At 57.3% G+C, this 13,363-nt stretch overlaps 7 protein-coding genes across 7 annotated transcripts; 3 read left to right on the forward strand and 4 right to left on the reverse strand.

The window, feature by feature from the left end:
* Positions 1-1,274: 1,274 nt before the first annotated feature.
* URM1 (Ubiquitin-related modifier 1) lies at positions 1,275-1,803 on the reverse strand (the record flags this gene model as incomplete). Its single annotated transcript, XM_071060645.1, has 3 exons — positions 1,275-1,392; positions 1,458-1,622; positions 1,754-1,803. 3 exons carry the CDS (start codon positions 1,801-1,803, stop codon positions 1,275-1,277), a joined length of 333 nt encoding a protein of 110 aa, XP_070916746.1.
* A 312-nt stretch (positions 1,804-2,115) lies between these two features.
* Positions 2,116-4,760, forward strand: ELP2 (Elongator subunit elp2; the record flags this gene model as incomplete). Its single annotated transcript, XM_071060646.1, has 2 exons — positions 2,116-2,259; positions 2,316-4,760. 2 exons carry the CDS (start codon positions 2,116-2,118, stop codon positions 4,758-4,760), a joined length of 2,589 nt encoding a protein of 862 aa, XP_070916747.1.
* Positions 4,761-5,125: 365 nt separating this feature from the next.
* On the reverse strand, positions 5,126-5,547 carry MFIFM68171_05227 (uncharacterized protein; the record flags this gene model as incomplete). Its single annotated transcript, XM_071060647.1, has 2 exons — positions 5,126-5,373; positions 5,439-5,547. 2 exons carry the CDS (start codon positions 5,545-5,547, stop codon positions 5,126-5,128), a joined length of 357 nt encoding a protein of 118 aa, XP_070916748.1.
* A 450-nt stretch (positions 5,548-5,997) lies between these two features.
* On the forward strand, positions 5,998-6,685 carry MFIFM68171_05228 (uncharacterized protein; the record flags this gene model as incomplete). The annotated part of the gene is made up of 2 exons (XM_071060648.1): positions 5,998-6,231; positions 6,323-6,685. 2 exons carry the CDS (start codon positions 5,998-6,000, stop codon positions 6,683-6,685), a joined length of 597 nt encoding a protein of 198 aa, XP_070916749.1.
* Positions 6,686-7,107: 422 nt separating this feature from the next.
* ACT1 (actin) lies at positions 7,108-8,670 on the reverse strand (the record flags this gene model as incomplete). Its single annotated transcript, XM_071060649.1, has 6 exons — positions 7,108-7,338; positions 7,396-8,167; positions 8,228-8,258; positions 8,349-8,404; positions 8,523-8,553; positions 8,664-8,670. 6 exons carry the CDS (start codon positions 8,668-8,670, stop codon positions 7,108-7,110), a joined length of 1,128 nt encoding a protein of 375 aa, XP_070916750.1.
* A 2,118-nt stretch (positions 8,671-10,788) lies between these two features.
* On the forward strand, positions 10,789-11,463 carry FES1 (hsp70 nucleotide exchange factor fes1; the record flags this gene model as incomplete). Its single annotated transcript, XM_071060650.1, has 1 exon — positions 10,789-11,463. The coding sequence occupies one exon, from the start codon at positions 10,789-10,791 to the stop codon at positions 11,461-11,463; it is 675 nt and encodes a 224-aa protein (XP_070916751.1).
* A 261-nt stretch (positions 11,464-11,724) lies between these two features.
* On the reverse strand, positions 11,725-13,023 carry mrpl7 (mitochondrial 54S ribosomal protein uL5m; the record flags this gene model as incomplete). The annotated part of the gene is made up of 5 exons (XM_071060651.1): positions 11,725-11,835; positions 11,901-11,915; positions 11,975-12,063; positions 12,126-12,721; positions 12,779-13,023. 5 exons carry the CDS (start codon positions 13,021-13,023, stop codon positions 11,725-11,727), a joined length of 1,056 nt encoding a protein of 351 aa, XP_070916752.1.
* Between the last annotated feature and the right edge of the window lie 340 nt (positions 13,024-13,363).

Genomic DNA, 13,363 nt, shown 5'->3' on the forward strand with positions numbered 1-13,363 from the left:
CCCTCCCCCGGCATAATCGTGACATTCGGAAAAGGGGGGGGGTACCGCGGCCGACGCTAGTTGCCGCAGACGACAAGCTAGCCTTGACAGGCGTCTGATTCCAGTCTTCGGCCGGATTATTTTCACTACGTAATATCCAACACTGTGTCAGCTGCCGATCTCGAGTGCCCTTTCAAGCCCAAGTGCCTCGCGCGGCGCGTCGCGGACAACATCCGACCCCGGCCATCTCCATCCTGGCGCCTGTCAGGGGCTCTCTCGGAGTGGACCCCGAAGGCCCCGGACCACGGCCCCGGACCCAGCCACTCTTTCAGCCAGCCCCGGCCGTGCACACATCCGACAGACTACTGTCTTGTCACGCCCGGATAACAGCGGGACTTGCGGGACCTTGGGATGCTCTCCGCACACCGCCAAGCGCAAGAACAAGGCCGAAGGGTACCTATTCCGTAGGCTCGTGCTGTAGAGCATTTGCCGGATTGCCGGGTCTTGCGAGGTCTGGGCTGGGTGGCCATGGTAAGGTAGCTGCCCTCGTGACCCTGTCCATGGCAAGACTTGGGTATGAATGGCCCCCCTTCCCCCGAATCAACCAAGGAAGAACCGAAATCTGACGATGATGATCCTCTTCTTCCCAGGATTGGGAAAGGATATCTCGCCCAAAGCCATGCTTCCTTCTTCGCACAGTATCCGTACCCTTACTACACTAGCTAATTTTCGTAAATTTGGATTCGCCGCATGGCCCTCCCATGCGTCCCTGGAACATAATACTGCGCGGGAGTGAGACAAGCGTTTCTGACCCGACCAGCCAGCTGGGAGGCTTGTGCTCGCACACTGCCGGTGCCGCATTGTGGGAATGTCAGGTGAGTGGTGGCTGGCTGGGTGGCTGGCTTCCGGGGAGAGGGGATGGCGTTCCGGGGGGTCCAATGCCGGTCCAGAATCCCATATTTCTGATCACAAAGACCGAAGAGGGAAAGGTGGGCCGCGTACGATGCTCGGGATTTTCAGGAGGGGGAAGAAGCGCGGCGGTCCCAGAGGTTCAATTCTGGTCCAGAATCCCATAACTCAGGTGATCACAAAACGAATTGCGGGCCCGCACCGTGTACTGTGTGAGGACAGTCCCCAGGGTATTTCCAGGAGACGGGGACGAGGTTGCATGGCTTGGGGATGGGTGGGATGGGTCGGTGGGTGGATGGATGGATGGATGGATGGATGGATGGACGGAATGCAGATCAAGGCAGCACAGTGCTGGGCAGACGGCAATGTTTGCTTGACAAAGATGGTCACCCCCCGTGGAGGGTCGAGACAAACAGGATGTTGTCGCGCGGCTGGATCTCGTAGGCCTCCTCGCCTTCGAGTTCCCAGTCTGCGTCGTTGATGAGAACCAGTATGCCGGGACGGCTAGTGCGGGCAGGCGGCGTCAGAAGAGGCTAGACCCGAGACAAATGCATCGCGTCGAGACATACATGTGGTTGTCTAGGACAAACAGCTCGGTTCGGGGGTCTTTCATCAGCGTCTTGCAGAGATGGTCGACCAGGAACGCGATGTTTGCTGGCTTGCCGCTGCTGTCGGTGGCGGGCAGAGAGAGGTCGTGGCGGCGCTGGTTCGAGAAGAGCATCTCGAGTCCTCCGCTGTGGGGTTTGTTCCCGTCGTGTCAGCCGTAACGTGTGATTGAGAGGCCCTGGCGGCGACAGGGTTTCCGGGGGCAGAAGGGGGCGCTGTGAAGGCGGGGTTGAAGGGAGGGGGGGGGAGGGTCTCTCACGAGAAGTCGACCGTGATGGGGATTGTTGCCGCTTGCGTTTCGTCTGACATAGTGATTTATGCTGGTCGGGGGATACAGTGATGCCTTATGCACGATATATGCCTAAGCTTTCTGCTTGTCGCAGGCAGGCCGCTGGAACCGGAAGTGCTGCCTGAAAAGGGCGTTTTCGGATGATGGCGAGTGTCAGTGAAAGCCGAGATCTGGGTCAAGAATCCGCCCCGCTTCAAGCTAATCTCTGTGTAACACATGTTGTATTCTAGGCGTAATTACCGTGCTCTTACACCAAACCCTGCCCAAAATTCTCCCTGACGGCCGTCTGAGCCAATCACAAACATCGCCCTCCCCCTGCCTGACCATGAGCCATGAATGAGGCCATGGCTGAAGCCGTTGTCAACAGCCGCTACCTCTCGGCCGGCGCAAACAGGTATGCTGCCGCTGCCGATTGGGCCGAAGAGGGCCTTGTCGCCTTTGGTTCCGATACCAATGTTTGCCTCTGGAATCCTGCAGTACGTTTCGCTTCATCTGCCTCGGCGAGATGTCTCATTAATCATAAGTAATACAGGACTCGAGGGGCGTCTCAAACATACTCAGCGGACACACAGCCCATGTGCGGGCAGTCAAGTTCCTCCCTAGACTAGAAGGAGACAAGTGTATCCGCCTGGTCACCGGCGGGGATGATAGGGAGCTCCGACTCTGGGCCATTGAATCAGAGACGGGTGGTGCTTCGTGCGTACAACATATCCATGAACACGCCGAGCCCATAAACTGCATAGCTGCTCTCGGGACGGCCGCGTTTGCGAATGCTCCGCGATGCATCTTCGTCACAGGGGCAGCAGACGCGACTGTCAAAGTGTGGGCTCTGGATGCGGGCCAAATCACCCTCCTCCAGACGATCAAGACGCCCAAGAAGTACCTACCACTTGCCGCCGCACTTAATCCACTCGATGGGGAAGGCAACCGCATCATCTTGGCGATTTCTGGGACCACAAACGTGGTGCAGATATTCACTGCCGCCATAGGGGACGGGACAATAGGCGTCGAGTTCAGCCTGCAAGCGACGTTGTCAGGCCACGAGAACTGGATTCGCTCACTAGATTTTGTACAGGAGAAGACCGAGCAGGGCAGCGACATCCTCCTCGCATCCGCAAGTCAGGATAAGTACATCCGTCTCTGGCGTATACACCAGGGCACAGCGCTCTCGGCACTGAACGCAACAGGGCTGCATCTGTCCACCGATGCCCTAACGCCAGGCAATAAGGTACACAAGATCACCGCTGGCGGCACAAAGTACTGCATCATGTTTGAGGCCCTTCTGTTGGGCCACGAGGACTGGATCTACAGCGCGCGCTGGTCCCGTGCCGCAGCAGGCGGGAAGCTACAGCTCCTCTCTGCCTCGGCAGACAATTCCCTCTCAGTCTGGGAATCGGACCCAGAGTCCGGCATCTGGATCACAATGGCGAGACTAGGGGAGGTCAGCAGAGAGAAAGGAGCAACGACAGCCACTGGCAGCATCGGCGGCTTCTGGACCGGCCTGTGGTCGCCCTCCGGCACAACCGTCATCACCCTCGGTCGGACGGGCAGCTGGCGGCGATGGGACTACGACGCGGACGAGGACATGTGGAAGCAAAACTTTGCCGTGTCGGGGCACACCCGTGCCGTGACGGGCATCTCGTGGTCCCGGGACGGCGCCTACCTCCTCTCGACCAGCTCAGACCAGACCACCCGTCTCCACGCAGAGTGGACAACAGCCGCCGACGCAAACGGGAAAGCCACATGGCACGAAATGTCGCGGCCCCAAATCCACGGCTACGACCTCAACTGCATCTCGACGCTCGGCCCCTCCTCGTTCGTGTCAGGCGCCGACGAGAAACTTATGCGCGTCTTTACTGAGCCCAAGGCCGTCGCCCGCATGCTCAACCGCCTCACCAACACCACCTCGGACACGTCGGCCGCCCCGGACGCGGCCAACATGCCCGTCCTGGGTCTCTCCAACAAAGCCATCGACGTAGTCGACGACGACGCCGAGCCGTCGGCTCTGCTGGGTGCAACCGACCCCAGCAACCCGGCCACCGACCGCGATGCCCTCGACCCGGCAAGCATGGTCCGGCGGTCGGCCCTCGAGATCGACCACCCGCCCTTCGAGGAGTCCCTGAGTAGGCACACGCTCTGGCCCGAGGTTGAGAAGCTGTACGGGCACGGCTACGAGATCTCGTGCCTCGCGGCCAGCCACGACGGCCGGCTCATCGCGAGCGCCTGCAAGGCGAGCAGCCTGAACCACGCCGTCATCCGGCTGTTCGAGACGGGCCGATGGACCGAGGTCCGGCCGCCGCTGGCGGCGCACACGTTGACGGTCACGAGGCTGAGGTTCTCCCAGGATGATCGGTATCTGGTGAGTGTGGGGAGGGACAGACAGTGGGCTGTTTTCGAGAGGACAACGGCTGGGGGCGATGCGCACGAGTACAAGCTGATGCAGGCCAACCCCAAGGGGCATACGCGCATGATTTTGGATGCTGCGTGGGCGCCCTTGTTAAGCGGTGGCGATGATGATGATGATGATGATGATGATGATGATGATGATGATGATGATGATGATGATGGTGATGGTGACGATGGCTCGACGAGGGTGTTTGCCACTGCGGGACGGGACAAGCAGGTTAAGGTGTGGATCAAGAAGGGTCGTGGTGCTGGGCAGCAGTTTGAGCTGGCCAAAGCATTTGCGGAGGAGCACCCCGTCACGGCCCTCGATTTCCTACCAGAAATCACCAACGATGGGCTGCTGCTACTGGCTGTGGGGACTGAGGCGGGTAAGCTCTTGGTGCTGTCACTCAAGGTTGAGGCGGCGGAGGCGGCGGTTGTTTCTACGCTGACTGTGACCCCGGAGCTGTGCTTGTCCAAGGCAGTGATGCAGCTCGCTTGGCGACCGATGAGGGAAGGTCAGGAGGGGAGAGAGCTCGCTATCGCTGGTGAGGATGGGTCATTGAGGATATATAGGTTCGCTATACAATAGATGAGGTAGGGGTATTCACATCAATATGGACTAAAATGGGCATACCTATTCCATGACTAACCGTCCTGCCAAAAAAAGCCCACTGTTGGTGGTGTCGGAGTTTGTATTAGTTGTATTACTTGCCCTGATATCAGAGCTCTATATATTTAACCCCTTCATGATATTTGCATCCGAACGCCTCTTAGCCCCTCCCATTACAGCTAACTCCCTTTTACACCCATAGCATGTCTCAGCCACAGGAACAACCCCTGAACAACCTTTTTGTTCTCCTTAACCTTGATCATAAAAAGGTTGTCGAGGCGCGAGACCCATCCAAACCTCCGCAGCAAAACACCCCCCTCCCGAAGAAACCGTAGCATGTTGTTTCAAAGCTCCTTGACAACGCTAGCTGTAGCCTCAGCAACGGCCTCAGCAGCAGCCTTTGCTGTCACCGTCGTCGCCGTCCCCAGCGCTGACCGCACCAGACTCTTGGCACCAGCCTTCACCAACTCTAGCTCGTTACCATCACCGTGCATGTAGAACCAGGCGCGGCTAATGATAAATTTCAAGTGTTGCGGAAGGTAAAGGACGGTGGCGATGAAGGTGAGACTGAAGAGCAGGAAGAGGACCGAGTCTGCCATCGGGAGCGTAGGACGGTTAGCCAGGAAAGAGGAAGAAGGGTGGGATGGGCGGACGGACAGAAAACAAACTTCTCAATGGGCGTAAAAATGTAGACGCTCATCGTCACTTCCAGCTGGTAGATCTTGAGTTGCAGCCATTTGCTGAACGACTCGAGGGAGGATGCCATGGTTGGGCGGGTTTGACTGAAAAGGGGTTTGCGACGCGATGACGGATTTTCGAACTGCGCGGATCGTCTCGATGTCCGTGATAACAGCCGTCACACAGCTCTGATCTCGATATACACTCTTGCGCTGAGCTGTCAAGTCGACGCCGTCTGTAATCGCGCCCTCGTTATCGTCGTCGTTGCAAGAAGTCAAATCAAATTCGGCTGTTGCGCAAGCTTCCTTCCGCGGCGGTATCCTGGCCCCTGCTTGGCTGCCCAGACGGAAAGCCCGGCCGCGCTCTGAGTGGCCAATTTCGCACCCCACCCATTTTCATGCGGGGCCCCTCGCACCCTGACGTCCCTGATAACGGGGCGGCAACAACCGGCGCTTTGCAAAGCGAAGCTGATCAACGCCAGCAGCGGCATAACGTTGATAACATCGCGAGATGACATAGCACAAACGCGGCGCCAGCCATGCTCCGACTACCCCTCAGGTTGCGTGTGCTTCCCCTCCAAGCCACCAACACCGCCATCATCCACCACCATGCCGCCCTTCCGAGCGGCACCCCCATAACCCACGCCCGCCGCTCCCTGAGCATCTCTCTAGCCCAGAACAGACAACAGATGCCCCCGCGGCCCAAACCGCCTCCTGAAGACGAAATCGAAGAGTCCTTCCTCAAAGGCAGCGGGCCAGGCGGGCAAAAGATTGTACGTGCAATCAAACCCCTATTCGCACTACTACTACCAAAGCAAGTAAACCTCACTTTCAGTGCACTAATGTCTCTCTGGGGATTTCCAGAACAAAACCAACTCGGCTGTCCAACTCAAGCACATCCCCACCGGCATAGTCATCAAGTCCCAGGCGACACGTTCACGCTCCCAGAACCGCAAGATCGCACGCGACCTTCTGGCGGCCAAGCTCGACGAGCTCACCAACGGCCCCCAGAGCCGGACAGCTATCGTGAGCGAGACGAAGAAGAAGCGGGCGGCGAGCGCAGCCAAGAAGAGCCGGCGCAAGTATAAGAAGCTAGCCGAGGAGAAGGAGGCGGCGGCGGCGGCGGTGGAAGATGATACAGAGGTAGACGTGGAAGTAGCATTAGGACCGGGGAAGGAGGGGTTACAAGTACAAGCCCAAGCGACAAATATCAACACCCAAACCTGATGACAACGCGCTGCAGATACAGCCTCTAATCACGTCTTTTGAGGACAGTCGCCAGCTACGAGCGAGATAAATCACCTGCGCAAAGGCTCGGAGACGGCGCCGTAGAAAAAAAGTGTATCATCAACCTCGGCCTACTTGACCAGGCCACCCTACGCACTCGCGCCTGCCCACCCGGGACCCAACGGCCAACGTGCGTCCAAATGTTCCAAACGGAGAATAGACATCCACCAATCCTCGACCAGGGTCAAAACTTTTGTAAATATGAGACTCGTCCAGGAGATACATGCGCGATGCCAATAGTCTTCCGCGACGCGGCCCGCATTGCCTCGCGACGATCCGGGAATTTGCCCAAGTCTTGCGCTACACCCCGCGTAAGCCCTCTGTGCGACCAACAATTCGAGATAGGCATCCGAATGCTCACCTTAGAAGCACTTGCGGTGCACGATCGAGGGGCCGCTCTCGTCGTACTCCTGTTTCGAGATCCACATCTGCTGGAAGGTAGAGAGCGAAGCAAGAATGGAACCACCGATCCAGACGGAGTACTTGCGCTCGGGAGGAGCGATGATCTTGACCTTCATCGACGAAGGAGCAAGAGCGGTGATCTCCTTCTGCATACGGTCAGAGAGACCAGGGTACATGGTGGTACCACCAGACTGGTGCGTGTTAGCTTGGTACTCGTATAGACTTCACCGAGCCCCTCCGGAGCTTACCATGACAATGTTGCCGTAGAGGTCCTTCCTGACATCGACATCGCACTTCATGATCGAGTTGAAGGTGGTGACGTGGATACCGCCGCTCTCAAGACCCAGCACAGAGGGCTGGAAGAGAGCCTCGGGAGCACGGAAGCGCTCATTACCGATCGTAATGACCTGACCGTCGGGAAGCTCGTACGACTTCTCGAGGGTGGAGCTCTGGGCGGCGGTCTGGATCTCCTGCTCAAAGTCAAGGGCGACGTAGCAGAGCTTCTCCTTGATGTCACGAACGATTTCACGCTCGGCCGTGGTCGAGAAGGTGTAGCCGCGCTCAGCCAGGATCTTCATCAGGTAATCCGTCAGGTCGCGGCCGGCCATGTCGACACGGGCGATGGCGTGCGGGAGCGAGAAACCCTCGTAAATGGGCACAACGTGAGTGACACCATCACCAGAGTCAAGCACGATACCCGTGGTACGACCGGAGGCGTACAGTGACAGGACGGCCTGGATGGAGACGTAGAAGGCAGGAGCGTTGAACGTCTCGAAGACGATCTGCGTCATCTTCTCACGGTTGCTCTTGGGGTTGATGGGAGCCTCGGTCAAGAGCACGGGATGCTCCTCGGGGGCGACGCGGAGCTCGTTATAGAAGGTGTGATGCCAGATCTTCTCCATGTCGTCCCAGTTGGTGACGACACCGTGCTCGATGGGATAGCGGAGCGTGAGGATACCACGCTTGGATTGCGCCTCATCACCGACGTACGAGTCCTTCTGCCCCATACCAATCATGATACTAGCGGAGCGTTAGCTGACCGACCCCGGTACTGCAAGAGCGCCGGAATGCAGAGCCTACCCATGGTGGCGAGGGCGACCGACGATGGACGCTGACCAGAATAATTAGCCCAACTGTCTTGTATTCCAACCCGCGACCCGGCAAGTCGGCCTGACGCCAAGGGGGGAGACGCGAGACTTACGGAAAACGGCACGAGGGGCATCGTCACCGGCGAAACCGGCCTTGCACATGCCGGAGCTATTCGTATGTCAGCCCTAGCTCTCCAGATACCGCCCGCTCGAAGCTAGCGTAGACAGGACGATGGTTCGGGCGGGACTCGGCCTTCCGAGTCGGTGAGACCGAGGATACGGCTTACCCATTGTCGATAACGAGGGCGGCAACTTCTTCTGCACGGCGAATGGCTTGGTTAGCGGCGACTTCGAAATGATGCCAGCGGTGATGATAGCAGCCGACCGGGAGAGGTCGGGTTCCAGAGGCCAGGGAACCAGCAGCTTACCCTCCATTTTGACGATCTGAAAAGGTGCAAAATGCAAATACGAGTATTAAGTATCAGGCTCGTGCGATGCCCGGTCCGTCAGTGCGAGTCGCGATGGTATCTATTGCCAAACACGCAGAGGCAAAAGAGAAGAGATGGGTTGATGCCGCGGCGCAAGGTTGGAAAGGGGAAGTGAATTTAAGGTCAGTGCTTGGGTTGGCGTGGGCTTGAGAGAGGGGGGGGAGGATGTGTGCGAGTGGAGGAAGGAGGGAGGATGTCACTGGAAAGCTGGGAAGTTCTGTGGGGTCAACAGGCGGCTGCAGCGGTGGGCGGTGTGGGTTTCTGGTGGGAATGGGAGACCGCCTAATTTGGCAGAAACGAGGGATCTTCTTGCCGCTTTAAGGCTTACGGCTGGAGGCTCCCTCACAATTTTGGTGGCCACAGCTTCGTCACTCAGCGTGGCTGGGGGGGACCGCTGCCAATGCCAGAGCTTAAAGTCCGGGTTTTTCTGATCTCATCCAGCCAGGCAGCGAGAAACCGCACAGTCGCTTGCCATTTCAACTTGTTGTTTAACCGGGACTGGAGGTGCTCTTCATCGACTCACTGTCGAGACAGTACGTGGCACGATAGATACGGTGTAGCGACTCTCGACGAAGGGATTCTCTTGGCAGGGTTTGTCACGTCGCGGCGATACTGCGAGGTACTGGCACGGTGTGGTTTTTCAGACTAACCTAAGAGCGGGCTGACGTTGCCCTCGAGACATCATTCCAAGAACGAGATGCCACCCGCCATCCAAGACAAAGCAAGACGCAACATCGACTATCTTGCCAAGCAGGCTCCGTCTTTCCGTTGCTTGGAAACTTACCGGCCCCATGCGTGGCTCCATAAGGCCCGGCGAGGTCTACGTATGCATGAGCGGGAAGCTCAGCGTCTTGGAAACTATGAAACGATACTCCAGACAGCCACCGCATGTATAGCAGCAGCCTTAAGCCGCCTCTCGCACGTGAAGCCCTTTCCACGCCAACCTAAGCAGTATTCGTTCTACGGTAGCCCGAGAGCTGGAGCCGTGGCTGCAGTTCAGCCCTGAATAAAAGGGGCTGACGCACCGGTCTAGGCAGTGATACCGGGGGAGGAGCTCCACCACCTCCACGGCAAGTCGGCCGATCTAGCAACTCATCATCGCAAATTATGTGTTTATATTAAGCCCCGTACGAGATTGCCTCGTGGTCGGTGTGGCTCCAAACTCCTTATGCGTTTGGATGTTGAGGCAGATACCTAGATATCCTTTCCTGATCTTCGCGTCACGCGAGGTTCTTCCCCCCACTTCACTCTCTTTTCCCTCTCCATATCCCGTCCTTCCCTTCCTTCTCACTGATGTTGCAAGGCCTCTGCCCATAAAGCAGCTGCCAGAGCCTCCGAGGCATCCGAATCCAGGTTTTCGGTCAAATAATCGTGCAATCAGACTTATATTTGCAGCCCCTGGGCATGCCCCAGCAGCAATTGCCTGCAGGTTGAGGTTATCTGGTTTGACGTTTGCGAGATGATAACCATCCATTCCCCTGTCTTTGCTAATGAAGCTCCTACTCAAAAATTCCACCAGCACAAGAGCGGCGATGAGGGGCAGTGGTGGGGCAGCGTCCACTTTTTTTTTTTTTCCCGCGGCGGTCTGGAGGGGTAACTGACGCACAGACCAACCTGGGCAAATGTTTCGAGAGACAACTAGTTTCCTTCTTAGGTCAACTGAAGATCGATTTTTAACTCTTTCGCGAAAAGATTTTGTGTTCGAGGGTCATTATTTTTGTTTCTCTTCGAGAGGCCAGAAGATATCGCCAAAAACCCGGAGTTCGCAAATCCATATGAAAGTTGCACTAGCCTGTTTAGGATAGAAGGTTCCTGAACATTCACGAACGCCACATTCGCAATCGGGAACCGCTGGCCGCGGCAGGCAACGTTGGGCAAGCGGCATATCAACGTCCCGCAAACCTATCGCCAGAGTTTGCAACGACGCTTCGCACAGTTTCAATTCGTGATAAACACGCGTCACTCAGCCAGAACCTATATAAATAAAGAACCGAAAAAAGAGCTCGACAGCAAGATTCGAAAAGACAAAAACCCCGGTGTTCTCGTCAACCTAACTTTCGCCGTCATGGACAAGAACCTCAACAACCTCCTCAAATGGAGCATCGAGAACTCAGCGCCGTCAACCGGTGTGACCGCCGTCGACAGTAACACCTCGTCAGGCCCTCAAGAGCAATCCACGAGGACCCTCGACCCGGAAATCCTTGCCGCGCTCCTAGGCGGGCCATCTGAGGCCGAGCTGATGCGCGCCGCGATGGAAGTCATCACGGACCCGACGACCGACCTAGACAACAAGCTCATCGCCTTCGACAACTTCGAGCAGCTGATCGAGTCGCTCGACAACGCCAACAACCTCGAGCCCCTGGCCCTCTGGTCGCCCCTCATCTCCCTGCTCGGGCACGAGGAGCAAGAGCTGCGGCGCATGGCGGCGTGGTGCGTCGGCACCGCGGTGCAGAACAATGTCCGCAGCCAAGAGCGGCTGCTCGCGATGGGGGGTATCCCGCATCTCGTCGGATTGGCGACGCGCGAGGAGGAGCCTGCGCCCGTGAGGAGGAAAGCGATATATGCGCTGAGCTCGGCCGTGAGGAATTATCAACCTGCCATGGACGTTGCGACAGCCGAGTTGAAGAAGAACGGGCAGGATCATGGTAAGGGGGATAAGGTGGATGCGACTGATATGAATCTGGTGGATGAAATTATGGAGTGGTTGAAGCAGCGGGTTGCTGAGGCGGCTAAGGTGTAGAGAGCCTTATCACTGGGGAAGATTGGCGGGACATGTTCGGTTCGTTCTTTTTGCATGGGCGGCGTTCTCCGGGAGGTATATCTGGCTTTCTAGACATGGTCCAAGAGGTATCCACTGGAAGGGTATGAAACGGGATATAGAGACAGGGCAGAAGGAGGGAAAAGGACATCTATGCTTGTGCCGCAACGACGTAACGCCCTCTCTGTGATGTTACAACGTATACACAAATGGTGTTGTACAAGCAAACCTGATATCCATGTTCTAATTACGGACCGGTCCGTAAAACGGAACGCCGAAAGCCTCCAGCAGCAGCCGCGCCTGTCTGTCAGAAGTCGCTGTCGTCTTCACGAACACCCGGCAGCCGGGAAGCATCTGAAACCGTTATTAGCATCTGACTACTGCAAAACAAAACCATTCAGGTTTTGAAAAATCGTTACCTTTGCCGGATACATCTGAGGCTCACGTTAGCAACAACGCTCTAAGCAAAACACGCTCACTTGCTGACACTTACAGAATAGTTGACCTCAATCTCCGGGAACAACTTCAGCTCCTCGGGCGTAAAGCCCCAAGCTAGGTTACCGGAACCGTCTCCGGTCGTCGCTATTCTCCGTCAGCAATCGATCCCTACCTCCCCCACGCCTCCTCATCCCTCTCGGACTCACCTCGGATACCCTTCCAGTCCTTAATCCTCGGAAACACCAGATGGATGCACCGATCCAGAAACTCATACGCCTCATTCCCATACATGGTCGCCTTCACGCCGGCCTTCTCCCCTTGCTTGATCCCCCACTGGGCCACATTGGCCTTCGTCTTGGTGACGTGGGGCAGCTTCCCCGTCAGGGCGAGCAGCGCCGCGCGGGCCGTCAGCAGGTGGTCCGGGTCCTTCAGCGCGGCGGGCACGTAGCTCGCGACCGTCACCTCCTTGATCTCGGGTATGTTGCGGAAGGTGATGTCGCGCTCGAGGAGCGGCAGCTCCGGGTTGCCGCGGGGTCCCCGGGCCGGGCGGTTCTTGTGGTAGGGGGAGGAGCCGTCCCAGCCGCGGAGGCGGTCCGGGTGCTCCTTCTTGGGCGTTCCGGGGGGTACATGCGTGTAGGTGAGCGTCATCAGGTCCGAGGCAATGGTCGACTGGTAGGTTTGCTTTAGGCGGGGGAAGTTGAAGGGCCCCGGGATGAAGTCTCGCGCGATCGGGTCCGACGAGGGAGGGGACTGGATCGGGTGTAGAGGGCCGCGGTTGTACTTGGGCGGATGGTACTGGTACCTAGGAGCTTGTCAGTGAAAGTCCTCGAGAGAAGAGGCGGAATGGTCACGGATTTACCTCGCACCGGGAAGATTGAACTTCCTGTCTGCTGCGCGCTTCCATGGCCTAAATTGTCTCTTCTCCTCCTCACTCAATGGCGGCGCGTTGAGCAGGGAGTCTGTTTCGAGCTCGTTGAGGACTCCCTCTGCATCGGGAGCCTGTGACGAGGCGCATCTTCTTGAGCAGGCCGTGTATGTTTGGCGAGGTAATTGCGAAAGAGGGAGGCCGCGAGTCGGTCTCGACAGCCCACGGAGGCTCGCCATGGCTGATACGCGCGGAAGGACTGCGGTGGATGGCACGCGGAACTTCGGCCAAAAGACTGCGAGATAGTTCGAGACCGCAGGGAAATTTTCCCAGTCAAGCGTAGCACAAGCCAGGGTATTCAGGGGTTAGGGTTAGGCATGGAGCTGTCCTTTTCCGGTGCCAAAGGCTAACCCCGTTATGCTAAATCACCAAGACCACGAATATTACTTGATCTACCAAAGCACGAAGAGGAGATGGCAAAACGGGAATCGTCAATATCTAGCAAAAATGGCGGAGTGACCTTCCGCGTTGCAGTTTTCCCGTGATAGTCAGCATAGGTCCGGAGCAAAAAACGGTTAA

The sequence above is a fragment of the Madurella fahalii genome, assembly GCF_045866475.1.
Source record: "Madurella fahalii IFM 68171 DNA, scaffold_2, whole genome shotgun sequence".
In the NCBI taxonomy this organism is placed as follows: domain Eukaryota; kingdom Fungi; phylum Ascomycota; class Sordariomycetes; order Sordariales; genus Madurella; species Madurella fahalii.